Source organism: Ictidomys tridecemlineatus, chromosome 12, assembly GCF_052094955.1.
Source record: "Ictidomys tridecemlineatus isolate mIctTri1 chromosome 12, mIctTri1.hap1, whole genome shotgun sequence".
Classification (NCBI taxonomy): Eukaryota; Metazoa; Chordata; class Mammalia; order Rodentia; family Sciuridae; genus Ictidomys; species Ictidomys tridecemlineatus.
In genome coordinates, this window is record NC_135488.1 from 90,622,323 (window position 1) to 90,646,341 (window position 24,019).

A 24,019-nucleotide genomic window follows, 5' to 3' on the forward strand; every position below is an offset into this window, starting at 1 on the left:
GTTTTTCTTCCATATAGATTTGAAAACATAATTACATTTTAGTGATGATTTATGTGTAAAATAAAGGGTGCTGATTCTAAACTTTTTGTGTTTTTAGTTCAACCATGAAAGCAAAAGTTCCACCACCTCTGCCACCAAAGGTAGACAAGTTTATTTTTCAATTTGAAATCCGTGTGTTATTGTTCTGCCACTTTAATATTGTATTGTAGTTACACTAGATTATTTTTATTTATGACCCACAAAGAAAAATTAGGAAGTTGCTAACTATGATCTAAGTTAATACCCAACTTGTCATTTAGTATTCATTCTACGTCTTAGAAATTTTCACAGTGAAAATAAGTGTGTTGATAGATGAGTGTTATTTCACTTGGGCTAGAAAAACACGTTTCTTCTAATGTTTTTTTATCTCAAAATCTGCAATCTACTAACTGATCCCTGAAAATAGTTAGTAGGATGGTAATTTATCCTCACAAATATTTAATTTTCAGAAAAAGATCATAAATTTAAAATACAAAATAAAACAGTAACTTTCAAAAAAATTTAACATCAAAAGCCTTGTGCCAAGCACAATCATCATAAAATACTAAAAATAACAGCAATTGATAGGTTTCTTAAAGGATAAAATCAATTAATATAAATAGTGGTAATATATGGGCTGGTATTGTTGCTCATCGATAAGAGTGCTTATCTAGCACAGGCAAAGCCCCAGGTTTGATCCTCAGCACCACATAAAAATAAATAAATAAAATAAGGTATTGTGTCCAACTACAACTAAAATACAAATATTTTTAAAAGATAGTGATAATATAAATTTATTTTATAAATTCATATGTATCGCACATTTTAATTATAAAATAATTTGGTTTAAAGTTTGAAATCAGGGTATTATATATGAGAGCTGGATTGTTACCAGTCTTGGCATCAAATTTATTGCTGTATTTTGTTTCCTTTTTAAACTTCTGAGGAAAGTCTTGATTCACACAAGTAAATAATGCTGTGCTTGCCTGTTTAGCTTTAAATTAGCAAAAGTATAGAGATCTGAATTTCAAGGAAATAAGTGCTGAGCAATCTTCATAATAAAGGGCACGTTGAGGCTGGGGATATAGCTCAGTTGGTAGAGTGCTTGCCTTGCATGCACAGAGCCCTTGGGTTCAATCACCAGCACCACAAAAAGTAATAATGATTAATAATAATAATGGGCATATTTATAAAAATTTATAAATTTTCTAACCCTTTCTCTGACTGGAGTTTTTTCCATTCTCTTCACAAAAAGTTTTTCAGGTATCCCTTATTGTGGTGCTGTCTTCTTTAACTTGAGAACACCTTAATATATATCTTCTATCCTTCATCTGAAAAAAAGCATCAACATAAAGACACTGAGTCATCTAAGGGACAGTTTAGATTAGCTTTGATAGGAGCTGAGCTTGCATTAGCTGTAAGACTCATATAGAGATTTGTTTAAATTTGAGGCTATCAAAAGGATTGTTTTTAAGATTTGAAGAATAAATTAGAAGCCAGGCGTGGTGGCACATGCCTGTAATTCCAGTAGCTTCAAGAAGCTGAGGCTAAGTGGTTAAGCGCTCTGGGTTCAATTCAATTCCTGGTCCCCACCCCGAAAAAAAAAAAAAGAATTAATAAAAAGACATAGAGAGCCTCCCCCTTTTTTTGCAAAGCTGCAAAACTTGACACATATTCGTGTCCATTTTTAGGATATTTTTAAAACAATAAAGTAACCTGAATCAGATAGTTAAGTACCCTCAATTCATCTGGTAAACACAATTTGAAATATAACATTTACTTCAAGAAAATAATTATACGTTTAATCATTGGTCTTTTTTTCTGTGTTATTTCAGCCTAAGTCCATCTTCATACCACAGGAAACCCATTCTATTGAGGAAGATAATCAAGGAACAATCAAGAGATGTCCCATGTCAGGGAGCCCAGCAAAACCATCCCATGTTCCACCAAGACCACCACCTCCCCGATTACCGCCACAAAAGCCTGTTGCTTTAGGTAATGGAGGAGGGTTTACCAGGTTTTCATGCTAGTGGTAAATTTAAGAAATTATTTTGAATTTCTTTGAGGCAGGAGAGAAAAGAAGCAGTGGCTAAAGGAGATGTTTTTTGATTTTTGTTTCATAATTCAGTGTTTTTAATAAAAGGATTCCCTTTTATTAAACTATGAATAAGCAAGGAAACTTTTTTTTGGTGGGGGGGGTTCTGGGCTACTTCTGTTTTAGAAAAGAGGAGGGTACTTAGTTTAATTTCTTTATATCCTTTAATCATTTTTATAAAGATGATGATCCTTGTTTGCTGGGTATTGCATACCATTAATACTAGAAAGAGTTGTTTGAGGAAGATAATCAATTTCTTTCCCCAGCACCACAAAAAGTTTTTAACACTGTTTTTCTTCTGTCTTATACAAAAGAAATAATTTAAGAAAGAGCAACTAAGATTTCTTGATAACATAATATAAATTGCCCCTTTCATGAAAGTAGTTATGCATTTAGTATTCATTTTTTGCCTTTTTAAAGCAAATTATAGATACAACCTGAATTTAAATTTGCCTAATATAGCACAAATAGAAGTTTAAGTAAAGAACATTGTATATAAAAACTTCTTCCTACAATACTAAAATACTCTGATTGATCTCAGATGAAGAATGAAACTGTCTCTGAGTTAATACTTTTCTTTCTACTTGATAATTTTCTTACTGAAAATTAATAGTTTATCAATATATTTAAACATCTTATTGAAGGAAATGGAGTGGGCTCCTTCCAGTTAAATGGTGAACGAGATGGATCTTTATATCAGCAACAGAATGAACATCGAGGCACAAACCTTTCCAGGAAAGAGAAGAAAGATGTGCCAGTGGGTATTTGCATTTATAAGTTCTTCTTGTACTTGTTTCCCTTTCACTATTTAGTTTCACACTTACACTTAGTGAAACTATACCAGTTGTATATTTTATAATTGCTGTGTTGATATTTTAGTATGTTTATTAGAATAAGTAGATATTCTAAAATGTGTTCTTCAAACAAGTATTCTCGTGATTATGCACAAAATAACTCTCAAAAGTTTTGCATACATGGGCTGGGGTTTAGGCTCAGTGGTAGAGCATTCGCCTGCATATGCAAGGCCCTGGGTTCGATCCTTAGCACCACATAAAAAAAATAAAGGTATTGTGTCCAACTACAACTAAAAAATAAATATTCAAAAAAAAAAGTTTTGTGTACAGGGCTGGGGATTATAGTTCAGTGATAGAATCCTTACCTTACATGTACTAGTCCCTGGGATTGATCCCTAGCTCCACAAAAATGGAAAGGAAAATACCTTTGATAGTCTGAGAAATTATGAAAAATAAAGACATAAAGAAAGCTATAGGTTGTACTCCAGGACAGATTTCTAACTATAGGTTACATAATGGGTGATGTAGTTGATATAGTTGCTTTTACACAGAGGCAATAGCTAACAAAGGGAAAATATTATGATTGTTTTTTAGCAAGTGAGGATATCATTTCAGAAATGATGAAATTAGACTTAACAGCTATTCCTGTCATAAGTGTTAGTTGAAACACTATGGCATTACTATTAAAATGTATATTATTTATTAGGAATCATAAGACATGAAAAATTTTAAATATTTATAAAAAATTGAATCCTGATCAGTGGAAGACATCTATCATAAAAAAACATAAATTAACAACAAAAAATTGTGCTGCTATAAATAGCCTCCTTATATCAGAGAAATTAATGAAAAACGCATGAGAAAGCATTTTTTTTTTTTACTTGTCTTCATAATATTGCTGATGAGTGTGATATAATATGGACATCAGGTCAGCTAAAATGTAAAAGTTACCGATCCCATGTACCAGGAGTTTCATTTTCACAGAATACCCTTTTTAAAAATCCCTTCATGGCTATCCACAAAGTGTGAACACTTGGAGGAGGTGGGCATGCTGCTGCTGCTGTGACCCAGGGTCTCCCTACCCTCTCTCTTTCCCTCTATCCTTCTTCCCTATCTAGAATTCATCTATTCCTCCCATCCTCCCCCTCCCTACTCCACTGTGAGTCAGCCTCCTTATGTCAGAGAAAACATTCGGCATTTGGTTTTTTGAGATTGACTAACTTCACTTAGCATTATCTTCTCCAACGCCATCCATTTACCTGCAAATGCCATGATTTTATTCTCTTTTATTGCTGAGTAAAATTCCATTGTGTATATATGCCACATTTTTTATGCATTCATCCACTGAAGGGCATCTAGGTTGGCTCCACAGTTTAGCTGCTATAAACATTGATGTGGCTGTGTCCCTGTAGTATGCTGTTTTTAAGTCCTTTGCGTATAGTCTGAGGAGAGGGATAGCTGGATCAAATGGTGGTTCCATTCCCAGATTTCCAAGGAATCTTCATACTGCTTTCCATATTTGCTGCACCAGTCTGCAGTCCCACCAGCAATGTATGAGTGTACCTTTTTCCCCACGTTCTCGCCAATACTTGTTGTTTGTCTTCATAATAGCTGCCATTCTGACTGGAGTGAGATAGTATCTTAAGAGTAGTTTTGATTTGCATTTCTCTAACTACTAGAGATGATGAGCATTTTTTCATATATTTGTTGATTGATTGTATATCCTCTTCTGAGAAGTGTCTGTTCAGGTCCTTGGCCCATTTGTTAATTGTTTTTTCAGTGCTTATCTTTTTTGAGTTCTTTATATACCCTAGAGATTAGTGCTCTATCTGTTGTGTGAGGAGTAAAAATTTGCTCCCAGGATGCAGGTTCTCCATTCACCTCACAGATTGTTGTAATTTTGTGGATTAGTCTCTGTGTCCTCTATTCTGTACCATTGGTCTACCAGTCTCTTGGTGCCAATACCATGCTGGTTTTATTACTATTGCCCTGTAATATAGTTTAAGGTCTGGTTTAGCGATGCCACCTGCTTCTCTCCTCCTGCTAAAGATTGCTTTAGCTATTCTAGGTCTCTTATTTTTCCAGATGAATTTCATAATTGCATTTTCTATCTCTATGAGGAATGCCATTGGGATTTTGATTGGAATTGCATTAAATCTGTATAGTGCTTTTGGTAGTATGGTCATTTTGATAATGTTAATTCTGCCTATCCAAGAGCAAGGTAGATCTTTCCATCTTCTAAGGTCTTCTTTGATTTCTCTCTTTAGGGTTCTGTATAGATCTTTCACCTCTTTTGTTAAATTGTTTGCCAAGTATTTTATTTTTTTTGAGGTTATTATGTATGGGGTAGTTTTCGTCATTTCCTTCTCAGAGACTTTGTCACTGATATACAGAAATGCCTTTGACCTACGGGTGTTGATTTTATATCCTGCTACTTTGCTGAATTCATTTACTAGTTCTAGAAGTTTTCTTGTGGAGTTGTTTGGGTGTTCTGTGTATAGAATTGTATCATCAGCAAATAGTGCTAATTTAAGTTCTTCTTTTCCTATACATATCCCTTTGATTTCTTTCATCTAATTGCTCTGGCCAGTGTTTCAAGAACTGTGTTAAATAGAAGTGGTGAAAGAGGGCATCCCTGTCTTGTTCCAGTTTTTAGAGGGAATGCCTTCAATTTTTCTGTTTAGAATGATGTTGGCTGGGGCTTAGCATAGATAGTCTTTACGATATTGAGATATGTTTCTTTTATCCCTAGTTTTTCTAGTGTTTTGAACATGAAGGGGTGCTGTATTTTATCAAATACTTTTTCTGCATCTATTGAGATGATCATATTATTCTTATCTTTAGGTCTGTTGATGTGATTAATTACATTTATTGATTTCCGTATGTTGAACCAACCTTGTATCCCTGGGATGAATCCCACTTGATCATGGTGCATAATCTTTTTGATATGTTTTTGTATTCGATTTGCCTAAATTTTATTGAGAATTTTTGCATCTATGTTCATTAGAAATATTGGTTTGAAGTTTTCTTTCTTTGATGTGTCTTTGCCTGGTTTGGGGATCAGGGTGATATTGGCCTCATAGAATGAGTTTAGAATTACCGCCTCTTTTATTTCTTGAAATAAATTGAAGAGTATTGGTATTAGTTCTTCTTTAAAGGTCTTGTAGAACTCAGCTGTGTATCCATCCTGTCCTGGGCTTTTCTTGGTTGGTAGGCTTTTTTTTTTTTTTAATTTTATTTTAAAGAGAGAGAGAATTTTAATATTTAGTTTTTAGTTTTCGGTGGACACAACATCTTTATTTGGTATGTGGTGCTGAGGATCGAACCCGGGCCGCACACATGCCAGGTGAGCACTCTACCACTTGAGCCACATCCCCAGCCCGGTTGGTAGGCTTTTGATGGCTTCTTCTATTTCCTCACTTGATATTGGTCTGTTTTAAATAGTGTATATCTTCCTGACTCAATCTGGGCAAATCATATGCCATTCACATTTTTAACTGCTGATGGGACTCTCCAGCTTTTACCAGGAGAGATGAGCTGTCCTTCGAAGATTCAGACTTCTTAGAAAAGCTTTTTTTTTTTTTTTTTAACTGAAAAAAAAAAAGACTAAAGAAGCCATGAAGGAAAGCAAGGAATTCACCACATAGTGAATACACAGTTGCCTTCTTTATACTATCCCTGTTACCTGTTAACGTTCACAGCGTAAACAGTTATCATAAGAAAGGCACGGTAAGAGCCATTTGTAGGGTGCTTTTGGTAAGCTGACCTAACTGGTAGTGGTGATGAATTATGAAGGACATCTAAACTTCCTTGAAAGTTATGGAACTCTGTGCCTGTGAAAGTTACCACGCAGTGTTTCTTATTTCAAATTTATTGTGGAGCTCTCTTGCTTATTTTATTCTCTTACCCATACAATATGCCATGAGTATAAAATTGATATATTAATGATCTTGTTACCAAAGTAAGAAATGTCTCAAGGGGCCCCACTTCTGTATTGTTTTATTAGCTCAAAAGTTATTAAGTAAGATGTTCTTCTGCCATTGTTCCATCTGTCCCATATATTAGCATTTTATTTAATATGCTTTGGAAGTTGATCCATGAATTTTTGCTGGAATTAATACAAGTGTCTGACTAGATGGTAAACAGTAGACCGACATAACCTTCAAGTAATAATGTCATTGTTTTCTTGCTGTGTCTTTAGCTTGATTACTAAGGTACAGATCTGCTTAAAACCAAATGGCATTAGTTATTATGTTTTCCAAATTGAAGATTATTTTATTTACTATTTTAAGGAAATATGAAACCATTCAAAAACAGCAAATTTTATGCTCTGAAGTACATAAAATTAGTTAATAGTTAATGAAATGCAAAGAGGTTAGATAGTGTTAAGTTAATGAGGTTTATTTTCTATATGGTTAATATGGGTAATTTTTCATCTTCTTTAAAGATGAATAATATTCTGATTAAAGGTGGGAAATAATAGCTGAGGCATCCATTATTTTTCAAGATCTTTGTCTATATTATGTATTATACAGTAGATTTCTTATTTCATGACATTTCCTAGTTTTCCTACCAGTAAATAAAGACTGATAAATTTTTTTTAAATCACGCAATGCTGGGCTGGGGATGTGGCTCAAGCGGTAGCATGCGTGCGGCCCGGGTTCCATCCTCAGCACCACATACCAATAAAGATGTTGTGTCCGCCGAGAACTAAAAAATAAATATTAAAAAATAATAATAATAAAAAAAATCACACAGTGCTAAGAAAGTTAAGTAGAGGTGTTCACTTCATCATTATTCTTATAGAAAAAAACTGAAAATCCTAAATATCCAATTCCTAAATATCCAATAACAATTAAGTTATAAAGTATTGTAGTTAACCATGTTATAGTTAAAATAAATGAAGTAGGCCATATGAGTGATGCAAAATTATGTTCCAAGACCATTTTAAGGCCAAGTCCAAACAGAAAAATGGTGTTTTATGTGGGAACATTTCTGTAAATGTACACCAAAAAGTTTAGAAGTGAGTTGGCTGTAGCTCAGTGGTAGAACACTTACCCAGCATGCATGATGTCCTGGGTTTGATCCCCAGCACTGAAAAAAAAAGGGGGGGGGGTTTAGAAAGCTGTGTAAATACATGAGTATATGTAATTGCTTAAATAAAGGATACACATAAAACTGGTTTTGGTGGGGGCAGGTACTACAAGTAAATGGACTATGGAAGGGATTTCAGGAAACTCAAACATTATCCCTATAATGATTTCTTTTCCAAAGAGAATAGATTCATGTATTTTATTAGATAAATGTGTTTGAAATATAGGATTGTTTTATGCCAAACAGCAGCAAGAAATCTATATATATAATCATGTATGTGTTCTTTTTCTAGAAGCCTATTAGCAATGGTCTTCCCCCAACACCTAAAGTACATGTAAGTACAAACTGTGACATTAGCTGTTTTCAGACTATAGCCAAGGATAAATAATTGCTCAAAAGTGTATCTTAGGTTAGATTTATATCGTGTTAAAAGAACTTTCATAGCCATGGTGACATACAACTGTAATTACAGCTACTCAAGAGGCTGAAGCAGGAGGATCAAAAATTCAAGACCAGCCAGGGCAACTTAAGGAAGCCCGGTCTCAAAATTTTAAAAGGGTTGGAGGTTTAGCTTTGTAGTAGAGCACTTGCTTAGCATGTTGAAGACCCTGTCCCTAGTACTACCCAAAAAAACAAACAAACCAAAACAAAGGTCATTATTATCTATAAGATTGCTAATTTAAATGTTACTTGTGATTGCATCTGAAAAATAGTCTTTCAAACTAAGATTATGATGAATTTGACATTTTAAAGCTCCTTGATTCCAAAATTTGTTGATATCCCGTTTGCAGCTCTTTTAAAGAAATGTGGAAAAGCCACATAGATATTCGAGAGAGTACAAAATAGTTATGACATTTTTGTAGCATGTTTTCAGTTATCAAAAATGTGGAATTTTAATCGGATGTGGTGGCACACACCTGTGATCCCAGCAGCTTTTGAGAGGCTGCGGCAGGAGGATCACAAGTTTAAGGACAACCTCAGCAATTTAACAAGGCCCTGTGTAACTTTGTGAAACCCTGTCTCAAAAAATAAAAAAGAACCAAGAGGGTGGCTCAGTGATAAAGCACCCCAGGTTAAATCCTTAGTACCAAAAAAAAAAAACCAGAATTTTAAATTAGAAGACATATTGGAGCAACATCTGACCTAAGTCCTTGATCTTGCCCATGAGTAAAATGACATTAAAGATCCTGGTCATTAAGATTACAAAACACCCAACCCTATTTAGATATCCCTAGAATTTAGATGTCTGACATCACCTAGGTTGAGTTTTGTTTATTTTTGGTTTTAGTTAGACCAAGTTGTCCATTTTTCCTCATATTTTAAAATTTTTTTTAATAAGGAAATTTTTTAAATATTTATAGTACATAACATGATATTTTAATATTTGTATACATTGTGGAATGGCTAAGTCAAGCTGTTTTACATATGTGTTATCAGTTATTTTTTGGAGTGAGTATTCAAAAATCTACACTTAATAAAATTTTCAAGTAAATTGTTGTTAACTGTAGTCACCATGATTACAATAGATCTCTTAAACTTATTTCTCTTAATTAAAACTTCAAGTCTTTTGACTAGAATCTCCCCAGTCTTCTCCTCTTCTCCTCAGCCTCTGAGAACCATCATTCTGCTTTCTGCTTCTATGAGTTTAACTTTTTTTCTATCTAGATATTTATCTAGATATAAGGAAGTTAATGCAGTACTTGTCCTTCTCTAGCCTGTTTCACTTAGCAGTCTTCCAGGTTCACACATCATAAATAATAAGATTTTCTTTTTTTAAGTCCAAATAGCATTCCATGTTGGATATGCACTACATTTTCTTTACCCATCCGTCTGTTAATAGACACTGAGGTTGATTTTTTATCTTGGCTGTCATGAATAGTACCACAATAAACAAAGGAGGCAGTTGTCTTTTCAGCATTACTGATCTCATGTAATAGGAGTGCTGAATAATATGGTCATGCTTCCTTTATAGTGTTAAAATTATATTAAGTCAATGTATAAGTTTATATTAGTATGGAGAGAGCTATATTTCCATCACTAAAAATCTATAATCTAAAACCTCATGTAACGTTAAGCTGTCCTTAGTTCTAGTTTTTTTTTTACCTCCCACCCCTACTTTTACATGATACTTAAATTTTAAATATTTAAAATTGTAATTTGAATATTAATTTATAAATTAAAATATAATTTTAAATAACATTTATATCACCTAGCATATATATACTTATAACAAAGAAATATAATAGGCAAACTTACCATTTGGCCATAAGATAAAGCTTTTACTTCAGGTGTGTAATTTGACAGGGAAAAACTGGTAACAGTGGAATGACAGATAAGATCCAACTATACAAATTAACTTAAGGTTGGGACCAATTGTTTTGTCCTGACTTGCCACTTGGATTTCTAGAGGTTAGCAGTACCTTAACATACACATTTTGTTAGTCTTCTTAAAAGGTCTTAATTTGATTTTCTTAAGTGATACAGTTTCAGCCTTACATCATTGGTCACCTGCCACCTGATGATATTGCCAACCCAAGTCGTTCTTTTTGGTACTTAAATCTTTAAAAATATTGATTGATACATTTCTGTCATTAAAAAGGAAATGTTAAGGTTTTTGTCATGATTATTTTATGTTAATGATGTCAGAGTGTTCTGAGCATGTTGCCTCCACATTTGATGAGGTGCTACAAAGTGCCGTTATGTTAATTTAGAACAGACTGGCAAATACAGAAGTTTCCTCTGGCCAGATATTTTTGTACTATTTTTTCCTCAAATAGTTGGTTATAAATGCAAACCTTATGTATTTAATCAAAATGATAATTTCAAAACTTAACATTTTGCCCTTTGAGAATATAATGTACAATTCAAGTGAATGCTACATTTCATTATATTTATTTGAAAGATTTTTAAGTGGACTTGAAAATTAATAAGAACATCAGAGAATAAAACTTTCTAGTGAATCTTACCAAGGGAAATAATCAGATTGTTCTTTTTTTTTTTTTCAAAGACAAAAGAGTCTATATGTTTTTGAGTTTGAAGCACATGCATGAATTTCAAATCAACTACACCTCTTTTATAATATGAAATGTAATGATTAATACCAGTTTTATCATGAAACCAAATGAGACTTTTTTATATCTTATGGAAATTATGGTTTTCTTCTTACCAGAGAATATTGTAATGTTTTTGATATGGAACATGTCAATGATATTCTTATAAGCAAATTATCAGGCAGAATTGTTCACTATTAATGCTTTGTTAACATGAAAAGAGACAATAAAATATGAGTGAATTTTTCTCTTCCTCTCAAGTAAATTCATTGTTGCATCTAGAAACTTTGTGCTACAAAAAAATTTATAATAATAGCCTAGAAAAAATGATATTCTGTAAAAAGTTAGCCTGATGACTGATTCAACACATTTTATTTCTGTAAGTTTGAAGATCATAGTAATTTCAAAATGTTCTCCCATATTAAAATAAATGATTGCATTTTACATGTTGTATTAAGGACATTTGTTTGTCACTGTCTCATAGAAGTTATTTGTTTTTCCAGATGGGTGCATGTTTTTCAAAGGTTTTTAATGGGTGTCCCTTGAAAATTCACTGTGCAACATCCTGGATAAACCCAGATACACGAGGTAGTACCGTGAGTTTTTATCTGTTATCTAATATTTTTCAACTGGGACTATGAAAGCATTTGATTTAATTCATTTTCTAAATATTTTTCTGAAAAATATTTGGTTATAATTTTTTAATGTTAAGATACATAAGTTTGTTTATATTGTTGTCAGTGTTTGGGTGGGACATAAAATTAAAATTTCACTAGAGTCGCTGTATCAATGTAATAATATATTCTACACCGCTCGGATTTCCTTCAGAAATGTTTCTTTTGCGGCACAAAAACAGTCATTTTTTAGTTTAATTTATTTTTTTAGACAGTCATTTACTGAAGGAATTTAGCTATGAGAACCCAGGGGCTAGTGACCACTTTAGAGAGGTCAGTTATTTCATTTCATGGAAACAGAAACTGACTCCAAAAGATTTATTGTTTCACAAAGTCAATTGGTAGAGCTTCAGTTTAAACCCACTTCTTTCTGTCTGATCCCACATTTCATGGTATTAAATTTGCCGGTTCTAGTCCTAAGTGCTAGGCAGTTTAGGAATTCTCAGGACTTTCTAAATTGCTCTCAAAATACTTCAGTTTGGTCTGAAGAAGCTCTTGACCTGATCTTTTATCTTATCTTAAAAACAGATCCTGTAGGGACAAGGCCAGGCTTCTGTTATCTTCCAGGAGATATTGAGTTTCTTAGTAGGAACCCAGGTTTTAGTTAACATTTTTTTTATAGATACCAATCAGATTCTGGGTTTTTTTATGTTATTGCTTATCATACCTGGAAAAATAATATTCTGTAAAAATGTTTTTTATCTGTTCTCTCTGTTCCTGGTTTACATTCTGAAGTCATTTGCACATGTTCCTGTTTTCAGGGGGTTTTAGGAAAAGTAGCTGCAGACTCAAGTCAGTGGTACCTTCTGATGAGTGAAAGTCTAGCTGGCCACTCCCAAATACCCTCCTTATATTTATATGTAACTCAATTCAATAGTCTAGAGTGCCTCACTTCTTCTTTGCATTAAAATTCAAAGTATTTACAGTAATTTTTTTTTATATTAACACATACTTAACTGAAAGTTAAACTGTATAAAAGTATCTTATTGAAATCAGTTAGTGAAGTACTTTTGTTATTACAGATCAATATTTGATATTTGGTGCCGAAGAAGGGATTTATACCCTTAATCTTAATGAACTTCATGAAACATCAATGGAGCAGGTATGTTATTTGGTACATCTTCCCCCACCCAAGTTATTGTAAGTAGACTATAAATAAGTTTCACTTTTATGCTTTGGTGCCTCTTTTATTCATAACACCTTCGCAGAATATGTTCTGTTTACAGATACTTAAGACAGAGTCACTGGACTAGTCCTTACACTTAAGAAGCTCGTGATATACCAGGGAAAACAGACATAAATCAATTACTAGAACACTCAGATTATATGTCACACTGAGAACAAATACAGAGTGTAGGCCAAAAGAGATAGATGGCCTACACTCTGTACTTCCTGGGAGAGGAAGAAAAAGGGGTGTTTGAGGTGGACCTTAAATGATAATGCATAGAAATTTGTCAGCCAAACAGAAAGAAGACAAATATGGCAGCATTGAGTTGTGAAATAACATGGCAAGTGTGAGAAACAGTGACTGGACAATTGGGAGCACAGAAGAGTGACAGTAGTTGGAGCTGGGTAGGGGGACAGATGCCAAACCTCAGAGCTTTGTGTGCCACACTGATAATCAGGTCTGTTTTAGAAATATGTGTTTGCTGTATGGTAAGAGATGAAACTAGAGACTAGGTCAAAGGTAAAGGAGTGAAGTTTGGTGTGGAGATAAAGAGGGCAGAGAATAACATGGGGTTTGGAATAATTGTATGGGGCCATTGTTCATTGTTAGAATGAGTAGGGATATCTTTCTGCATTTAGCACCCAGAAGCTTGCAAAAATCACAATGATGATATTACCAATAACTATAAAAATTTTTTACTGTGTGACAGCCTCAGATTTTATTTGCTTGACATATATTATCTAACCCCTATAGAATCTCTGAGAGAACCCATTACAGTTCTTAATTCACAGATGAGAAAAACTAAGTTTCAGAAAGGATTAGTAACTTGCCAGGCAGCCCATAGCTACTAAGTGGCTGCACTGGGGAACAAACCCAGGCAGGGTGGCCTCTGAGTCCATATCCTTAACTTCACCATACTGCCTCTCCCAGCCCACAGCCTTTGTAGAGAAAGATGAAAGAGCTAGAATTGGCCAAATTGAATGATGAGTTCAATATGGAGGCTTAGGAGAGGACTCAGTTAACTCCAGGTTTCCAACTTGAGTGACTGGGTGCATGACAGTGTCATTTTCAGGGGAGAGGCTGATTTTAGAAGAACAACAGTGTAATCAATTTGGTTATGTCATTTTGAGTGCTTGTGGGATGTGTAACTAATTTTCCTTTATTGATAAATATCTCCTTTACAAATAAAACAGAGAGAGATCTATAAATTATAATTTCTTCATTACAAAGCATTTCCATCTTTTGTCACATTTTTTAAAGCAAATTTTCTAAAAGGGTCCTAAACTATATGATGTACTGTGAATCTTTTAATCTGGAATTGTTATACAATGAACTTGTTAGAAAGTACATAAGAACCATGGGAAAGAGAAGAAATAGATTCTGTTATTTGTAGTAATTAGTAGATAAGTAGTTCAAAGGTGGTAATATTGTTATTGACTATAAAGTGATAATCAAAATTATTGGTAACATGTAGAACATTTATCACCTAAATTAAGACACCCAGATGAAAGTACACATCAATCCTATCCAGCCCCAGTCTACAATAACTTCTTTTCTTAATTGCTTTAGCATTTGAAATTTTCTGAGCTAAACATTGCCCTTCAAGGTGAGACATTTTTTTCCTTTCAGGGGACGCCTTTGAGAGTAGAAAATGAGAATATGTAAAATCCTGAGTTTTTTCATCTTACTGTGAAATTGATTATTAGGTTGACTTTCTCTATACTCTGGGGAAAATAAACTGGGTTATATAAGTCTTCTAGCTTGGGAATGATACTACAAAGTGAGAAAATGAAGCAAAATAAGATCCTGATTTTAAATTTTTTTTTCTGCTTTTACTACTTAAAACTAACATTTCTTGAGTACTCACTGAGTACCAGACACTCTTCTTAGTGCATTACCAGGAATAGCCTTGTGAGATATAGGTGCTCCATTTTACAGATAAAAACACTGAGACACCAGAGACTGAGTAAATTACCCAAGGTCACAGTGTCATGGAGAAAACACATTTATGGATCTAGGCCAAGTCTTGAATCTGCCCTTGTTCATTTTTTTATTAAATAGATAATTCACCCAGAGCTACCTTGCTAAAGGAAGTAGGTATTAAAGAGCTATAAAAAGTTTAGAGTTTTTGAAATTTGGGCTAAAAACAAAAATCCAATATGAAATCTAACACTTGAATAAAACTGTTTATAAAAACCTTTCCATTATTACCTATGTTAATAATATGAATGAAATTTGTGTCATGTCCTGATGTTTCATATATCCTTGTATTTAATAAGCAAACCAACTTATATTTAGAAACATATAATCTCATAAAAATCCATAGATATGATACTAAAGAAATACTTAAGTACGTGTTTGTATGAAAATAAACCCACTTCAACACTGAATTAAATAAAAATCAGCTTCATGCCACTATGGTAAAGTATACTTCTCTGTGGTCTGGAGTATGTCATTGCCTCTCCTTTTATTATTGTTTTTCTCTATTAGCTATTCAGGGTCATAAAGTAATATCCTTAGAGGCCTTGAAACATTTCATTATTCTTCTCTTCATTCCTGTTCCCTGTCCTCTTCCCAGTCTATCTTGGAATAACCTGTAGGAATTGCCAGAGCAAACCTAAGCTATCACACTTGTTAACTCAGGATGCCTCAATACATATATCAGTGGCTGTGTAGCCAGTTTGCATCAGAATTGCCAAGATGTTCTTGTTAAAACAGATTTCTGGGCCCACCTTCAGAATTTCTGCTTCAGAAGGTGTGGGGTGAAGTCTGAGAACCAGAATTTCTAGCGTGTGCGCAACTGATGCTCAGGCTGATGATCCAAAGACCACTTTGAAAATCACTGATATTCACAATGAAATGATTCCTATTAGATTTCAGTAAGAAATTCTATATGTGTGCATGTATGCATGTGTATGTCCTGTATGATTTATGAGTTTTCATCATATCCCTTTTTCCATACTCTGTGTTCCACTACACTCACCATGATCCTTTTTTCTGTATCTCCCAAATATATGCATATGCCTAGGTAAATACATTTTAAGGGGAGTACCCAGAAGAGTTAATTATTCAACCCCAGAACCAAAGTGAAGGAATAGCTCATATTTGAAAATGTTTTATTCCCTGCATAGTTTGGGGGCTATAGAGAGTGTGCTCTATAGCCTCCAAACTATGCAGGGAATAAAACATTTTCAAATATGAAATGTTTAGACTGAAATTATATTGCAAATTTTTTGTCCCACATAAATATTTATGCTCGTATATTATCCTGTTTTAAATACTTATAAAATGAATTTCTATTAAAAGTATTTTACTTTTTAAATAATGAGCCTATCGATAAGATAGCTGACTGGTTAATGTGTACATGTTTACATGGTTATATATATTCTTTGTAAACTTTTTTCTACATTTTTTTTTATCAGCTATTCCCTCGAAGGTGTACGTGGTTGTATGTGATGAACAATTGCTTGCTATCAATATCTGGTAAGTCTTTTAGTTTCTCTACATCTTACAGTTCTGTTATAGCTTATTATTAGCTCTTATATTGTATTTATTTCCTTTACAGGTAAAGCTTCTCAGCTTTATTCCCATAATTTACCAGGGCTTTTTGATTATGCAAGACAAATGCAAAAGTTACCTGTTGCTATTCCAGCACACAAACTCCCTGATAGAATACTGCCAAGGTAACTGTATATTTAATTATATTTTCATTATTAGGAGAAATAAGCTAATAATTCATTGTAGTGTGTACTTATAGGAGAGAAAATAAAAGAGAATTTAGTTGGGATTAATAGAAATTATATGTAAGGAAAAAATCATAAGAGATACATTTTAACAAGGACTTATTTATCACACTGTAGCTCTAAAATATTCTACTTTCACTTTCCAGTTATATTAAATATTTGTTTCTGAATTTTTTATAAGTGTGTATATATATTTTTTTCAGGTGTAGTTAGACAGAACACCTTTATTTTATTTATTTATTTTTATATCTTTATTTTTATCTGTTTATTATTTTTACATGATGCTGGGGACCGAACCCAAGGCTTCACGCATGCAAGGCAAGCTCTGTACCACTGAGCTACAACCCCAGCCCTTACTTATTTATTTTTATGTGTTGCTGAGGATCAAACCCAGAGCCTTGCACATGCTAGGTGAGCGTTCTGCTGCTGAGCCACAACCCCAGCCCTTCTCTGAATTTTTAATCTGTCTTTTCTGCAAAGTTAAAACTAATTTATTTCCTGTCATTTTACATCACATGTATTGCCTTTGCTTCCCCCACCGTAACATTTTTTTTCTTAGTGCATTATAGCTATACATAAAAGTGGGATTTGTTGTTACATATTCGTACATGCACACAATATATAACAATATAATTTGGTCAGTGTCATTCCCCAGTGTTTCCCCTTCCCCTACACACTTGCCTTTGCTTTTGATATATTTGTGTTTACATGTACAAAATTAATTTTTTCAATATACAGTTTCTAAACCTAGAATAAAAATAATTTATTGAATAGAAGTTTTGATGTCTGAAGATAATTACTTAGAAGTTGAAGGGTTTCAATTTGTACTTTCAGGAATTTTAAATTATGCTATGCTTTTCCTTTTGTTATAATAGTTATTCCTCATTTGTTGACTAAAAGGTTTCTAAGACTAGTATCAAATGAATTTTACACAAACTTTTTAATATAGACACCCTTAACAAGATTTTTGTAAAACAAATGAAGTAAAACAAAACCTTAGCTTTTAAGTAACTTAACAATCTGTGTTTCTCAATTGCTAAGTTTATAGTAGAACTAATTCACCACTTGGAGCACGAAATTTTTTAAAAATCAAAATCAAATAAAAATATTTGCATGGTTTTCTTTCTCCTTAAAATAGGTTTATATAAAATTTAATTGAATATATACATAATTATTTAGAGTTGTTATGAGCTTCCTTTGGTGAACTATAGTAGCTATATTTGGAGTTTAAAGTGTTACTCCTTATCAGTATTTTTTTACAGGATTTAGTATTTTTGCAGTTTTATAGGAAATCCCAAAGTCATATTACTCTATTTTCTAAATACTTTTACAGACTTTTAAAGAACAGTTAAGTCCTTATTCCATTTGAAATTGGTTGGAGGACATGGGAAATGAACCCAAAATAGTCTTATTTTTAGTAAATGTTTTGTCAGCACTAGTTTCTTAACTCACTCTTTCTTCATTGATCTTTTTTGTTTCATGATTGGTTAGTTGGTTTGGTTTTTATGGTATTGTGAATTGAACCCAGAGCCTTACACATGCTATGCAAGCATTTTTTTCAATGAGCTACATCTCTAGCCCTCTTCACTTATCTGTAACAGCATATTTATGATATATTAAGTTTGCCTACATGTTATTATATACTCATTTTCATTTACATTTAGGAAATTTGCTGTATCAGCAAAAATCCCTGAAACCAAGTGGTGTCAGAAGTGTTGTGTTGGTAAGTAAACCGTCCAATACCATGTAGCTCTCCTGTTTTGCAGAGTGACTAAGAAATCTTCTTGAGGCTCAGTTTTTTAAAGTCTAGTATAAAACAGTACTACCCAAGGCATCCTTCCATTCATTGAGCTTATATCCACATGCCTTTAGTATGTGGAAACTTGTGCTTGTCATGTGAAGATTGTAGCTTCCCTGTTCACATACCTCTAGACTAAATTCCTACCCTACCCCCTAACAACTATTTTTCTGTTTACATGCAACAAAAAAAAAATGATTTCCTTCCCTTAAGTTACTAATACTATAAAAGGAAAGACAAGCAAGCACATAAATCACTGCACCACTGAGTATAATGCAGAAAGAACTCTAACATGGGCCAGCTGAAGAAGACGGTCTTCAGGCAAGGCCTCAAAAGAATTTCACTGTGAATGATTGGAGAGGGCCTTTCTTTTTTTTTGCTTTTGTTTTTGGTTTGTATTTTGTTTTGGCAGTACTGGGGATTGAGCCCAGGGGCACTCTACCATGAACCATATCCCAGCCCTTTTTATTTTGAGACAGGGGTTCTGCTAAAACTGCTAAGACCTTGAATTTGCAATCCTCCTGCTTTAGCCTCCCAAGTCTCTTGAGATTATAGGCATGTACCATTGTACCTGGCTGCCCTCTTTATAGTTTTTAATTTTTTTATTTCAAATACATTTACTTTATATCTTAAGTAGAAGAAAAGTCCAAAATATGAAGAAATTCAGTTTTATTATTTATAAACTTGTACTATAAAATTTGATGAAGCTGAGAATGGGGTCCACACAGCTACTATGGAGGCGGCTGAGGCATGAGAATCACAAGTTCAAGGCCAACCTGGGAAACTTAGTGAGACCCTATCTCAAATTTTTGAAAAGAAATAAGAATTTTTTTTTAAAAAACTTTTGATTAATATCTATAATGTTTTCTAGTAACCTTAGGAGTTTAATAGAAAAGGAAGGAATAGTTCAGCTGTTTCTTTCCTTCCTTCCTTCCTTCCTTCCTTCCTTCCTTCCTTTCCTTCTTCCTGTCTTTCTTTTTTTCTTCCTTTCTTTTTGTTTCTCCATATGTTTGTATGTATGCATGTATGTATGTACTGGGGATTGAACTCAGGGGCACTTTACCACTGAGCTACATACATTCCCAGTCTTTTTATTTTATTTTGAGATAGGGTCTTGCAAAATTGTGCAGTCTGTCCTCGAACTTGGGACCTACCAAGTAGCTAGGATTACAGACATGCACAGCTATGCCCAGCAGCAACTGTTTTGTTTTTTGAAACTAATAATATAAGGACTTTATTTTATAAGAGAACTCACGTCTGCTTTTTTGCCTTGACAGTGAGAAATCCTTACACAGGCCATAAATACCTATGCGGGGCACTTCAGACTAGCATTGTTCTATTAGAATGGGTTGAACCAATGCAGAAATTTATGTTAATTAAGGTAAGCATGAAAGTCAACCTAAGACATTGTTAGCTTGAAAGCTTAATTGTTAAACTTTTCTGTTTATTCTCAAATTATTTAAATGATTTTGGATTATGTGATAGGATGGTAAAAACTTGCCCAGTTTTAAGGAACTAGGCTTGATGAAAGTTCTGAAAGACACTAGAGAAATAGTTTGGGTTTGGTAATAGGGAGCTAGAAGTAGAGTATCTTATGTGCATAGATAGTTTTTGAGTTTTTGCTTGGGGGTTTTTGCTTAAGTTTCTCTAGGTTAATGAATACCATTAAAATGTTTACTGTTACTCAGCTATAACATATTTTGAGGAAAAACTAACTTTTAAAATGTATAAAGTACAGGCTCAATTACAGCAAAGAAATAGCAAATGAATTTGTTAAAATTGTTTTCTTTGCTGTTGAATATGGATTAAATGGTTTTCTTTCATGAGCATTTGATTCTTCAATAGAGACTGAAGTCAGCATCTAATCAGAGTAGGATTCTCCCTAGATTTTTATAATGTCAAACTAGAATATTTAGTTTACTTTTTGTTACTTAAAATCTTACAAGTGACTAAGAATCTATTTTTAGTTTTCACATCAATATTAACCTCAAGCCCGACTGGGGCTAAAATGATGGAAAAAATTGTTTCAAGAAGGTAAAACCTATTAGGTAGTAATTTCACAAATAAATTCACAGAAGCAAAAATTCTTTAAACTAAAAGCTGAGGGGAAATAGCCTTATAAGTTTTCTAATAGCAGAGCTACTGAATACATCCCATTTATGGCAAAAATTGCTTTTCTCAGCTTCTCTTTGTTCTTACATATTTGGCACGTGGATACTTTATCTTAGGTGAAATGGTAAAGTCTACACAGTTTGATTTTTCTGTAGTCCTATCGTCCTTCCTTTTCTTCCTTAGTCTACTAGAGATAAGTTTTTGCTGTGTCTTTCATTCCTAACCTCTTTCAAAATGAAAAAGTTTCATCATATTATATACTGATGGACTGATTAAACCTCAGCTCAAGTGAATTTATATTATCTGATAGGTTAAGGCATTTATCCTCAAATAATGAAAGCTCTTTTCTCTGTTAAAGGAATTTTGGATATCAAGAGTATGCAGGAGGGAATATATACTTTTAAAAGCTTAAAAATAACCCATCCAATGTATTCTCTTTTCCCAACGATGATACCAAGGAGCTTGGCCTGATCTGACTGTGGAGGCCTATGGAGCGAGTTCTGAGATAGTGGACTCTCACTGCAGTGAGAGTCCACCTGCAGGTCTCCTTCAAGACTGCTCACATGTCCTCTTTCCTTCAACTCACTGAGCTATGGGGCCTGGCCTGCCTCACTTAATTTTAACTTCACTTTCTGTGCCTCTCTGGCTTTAAGATTTCTATAATGTATGTTTTATTATTATATTTGACATTATTTTAACTAGTTTTTATGATGTTTCTATACTGGACTCTTTATCAGATTTGTTTTAAAAAAAATTTGTGCTTCCTATATTCGTCCTCTTAGTGACATTTCTAACAAATTTTGCTTAATTTAGGCATGTTTTTATCATAAATTAAAGTTAAGAATAAAAGATATACACAGCAAACATTATGTACTTACTATAAACTAGGCATAGTGCTAAGAGGGGGAGTAAAAGAGAAAGAGAGAATAAGATGTAAGGACTGCTGTCAGTCACCAAGAACACCTGATTTAAAGCCTTGAGAAAGAAATCCCCTTCTGTTAGTGATTTACAGACATTGCTTAGCTGTTATTGGAAGCTAAATAGAAGTAGTCAAAATCTGTTGGGCTTTCTTACATGCTAAGAAAAAAATTAAAGAAACAAGCATTATTTTCTTTCTGCTGTATTGTTCTTAATCATATTTCAAAGCAAATTATTTCAGTTGTTTTACCTCATTAAATATATGACAGATATTCAAAGCTTGTGCCCCGGGTAATGGGAAAGCTCCCAGAGAGGTGATTTAGGAGTTGGTAGTCACAGGGTGGAGGCAGCTGGCAGCAGGGGAAGAAAGGGCCATACGGAAGAGCAGATGCACACAGAGCTGCCTATTCCAGCCATCAGGACCATGTCATGTCTCCCAGCACTCTAAAACTATTAGTTAAGGCAGCCCTGCTTCACATTTTTATTTTCTTCAGAAATTATGAGTTGCCAGGTTAAAAAATAAATCGTATCCAGTAACTTTGTTAAATACTAGTTATAACCATTTAGAAAATATAGCCCATTTATAAGAGAAACAAAAATATAAAATGTTAGAATTAACTTAATAAAGTATGTGTAAGACCAATTTTTTTTCCAATCACCTTTTTTGTGAAGAGCCACCTCAGCATTCCCTATGCCACTCCATGTTTTTTAGGTAGTTCCCCTGAAGGAAACCTAGCAAGTTGTTGCTTTTCTTTCTCTTTATATACATAGATAAGTGTATCCATAAACATTAAAACTAATTTTACCTTATTTTCAACAATATGAAAGTGGAATCAGAAAGTATATATTCATTTATGTCTGGCTTCTTTTGTGCAACATTATATTTATGTAGTTGTTGGATATAGCAATAGATTGTTCATTTTCATTGATCTATAATTTTCCAGTGTGTGAATATGCCATAATTTTAATCCGTTCTACTGTTGATTGGCATTTGGGTTATTTCCCATTTTTGTTTTTCTTAAGTGTTGCTATGAACATATTTTTGCCTTTTTCTGTGCACACATACCCTTTCTCTCTAGAAGGTATACTTAGGAGTAATTGTTGCATCACAAAGGATGCATATCTTCAACATTGGTAGATAATGTAATTAACCAGCATCACTGGACCAATGTATTCTCCTATCATCAGTGTATGAGCATTTATTAACTCCTCTAATGCTTGTTATTGTCATTCTTTTTAATTTTAGCCATTCTGGTGGATATATGTAGTGTCTCATTATGGTTTTATTCCTTGATGATTACTGAAGTTAAGTGTTCTCTATTTTTCTAAATCTCCAAAATGTGGATTTGTTTATTCTCTTTGTAACAATATAAAAATAATTTTGAAGGTATATAAAATTAAAATTAGTTGCATTTAAAGATATTTCATAATTTTTCTTAATACCCTGCATTTCTGTGACAAGAAGCAATCTTTATAGTAGAAAGCTTTTTTATATGTTTTTGTAAACCTAAAAACTTAATGTTGTTCTCATAAGATTATTTGGTTTTTGTTTTTCTTTTCTGTTTTTTTGTTTCTGTCTCTAGCATATCGATTTCCCTATCCCATGCCCACTCAGGATGTTTGAGATGCTGGTGGTCCCTGAGCAGGAGTACCCATTAGTCTGTGTTGGTGTCAGTAGAGGGCGAGACTTCAACCAGGTGGTTCGATTTGAGACTGTCAATCCAAATTCTACCTCTTCATGGTTTACAGAATCAGGTTTGCAATTTTTATGGAATTTTTAAGACTAAACCATGTGCTGGTTTTATAAGTAATAAATTTTCTATGTTTTGCATTAAGCAAAACTGCATATAAAGCTGGTCTTAATAACTATATAAGTAAACTGGAAGAAAAGTTGCTTTAAAATAGCTAATAATTTGATTGGCAAAGCATATGTACGTTCAAAGCACATACACTTTTTTAATTAGAAATGAATATGGTAACGATCTGATGCTTAAGAGCCTGAATTAGTGTATATTAAACAATTTTACAGCAATACATCTCTTACTATAAAATGAGGTATATGCCTGGGTCATCTTGCAACGTTTAAGAAATGTGTGACATAAACTAGGACGTTGTAAATAACAGTTTCTCTCAAGGACACTATGTATAGGTAACCATTAAGGACACATTTGTAAGCTAGGGGTATAGCTCAGAACAGATGGGTGAACATGCATGAGGCCCTGGGCTTAGGCACCAAACTAATTTTACTTAGAAATAGCTCATTAATATTACCAATTAAATATCAAAGCACAAGTTTATTTATGTTCAAATTGTTTTAATATTTTAACACTTGCATTCATATTTTCACATTTATTATTAAAGAATCTTAGATGTATTCAGTTGTTTGATGCTGCTTACAAATATAAAGATTAATCTTTATGAAAGCTTATTAACATAGGAAACATTTAAAACAAAACCTGAACATTTCACGTTTTTGTAACTTGGGCCGGGTATATAGGTCAGTGGTAGAGTACTTGCATGGCATGCATCAGGCCCTAGGTTCAATCCCCAGACCG

The 24,019-nt window shown here is 33.4% G+C and overlaps 1 protein-coding gene across 13 annotated transcripts in view; it reads left to right on the top strand.

Annotated features, from left to right (window-relative positions):
* The window catches only part of Map4k3 (mitogen-activated protein kinase kinase kinase kinase 3), a 178,123-nt gene that overhangs the window by 140,968 nt on the left and 13,136 nt on the right, over positions 1-24,019 (top strand). For 12 of the 13 annotated variants that reach the window (XR_013429042.1, XM_078029313.1, XM_078029312.1 and 9 more), the window contains 11 exons: positions 98-140; positions 1,854-2,013; positions 2,758-2,870; positions 8,294-8,335; positions 11,555-11,639; positions 12,748-12,827; positions 16,316-16,376; positions 16,459-16,576; positions 18,301-18,359; positions 19,712-19,815; positions 23,048-23,219. Coding sequence is in view for 12 of the 13 variants with exons in the window: in XM_078029313.1 (XP_077885439.1) it covers positions 98-140; positions 1,854-2,013; positions 2,758-2,870; positions 8,294-8,335; positions 11,555-11,639; positions 12,748-12,827; positions 16,316-16,376; positions 16,459-16,576; positions 18,301-18,359; positions 19,712-19,815; positions 23,048-23,219 (1,037 nt within the window). In the remaining variant the exon portion in view is untranslated. Of the gene's footprint in view, positions 1-97; positions 141-1,853; positions 2,014-2,757; positions 2,871-8,293; positions 8,336-11,554; positions 11,640-12,747; positions 12,828-16,315; positions 16,377-16,458; positions 16,577-18,300; positions 18,360-19,711; positions 19,816-23,047; positions 23,220-24,019 lie in introns of those variants that run through there. The other variant, XM_078029316.1, reaches the window with a different exon arrangement.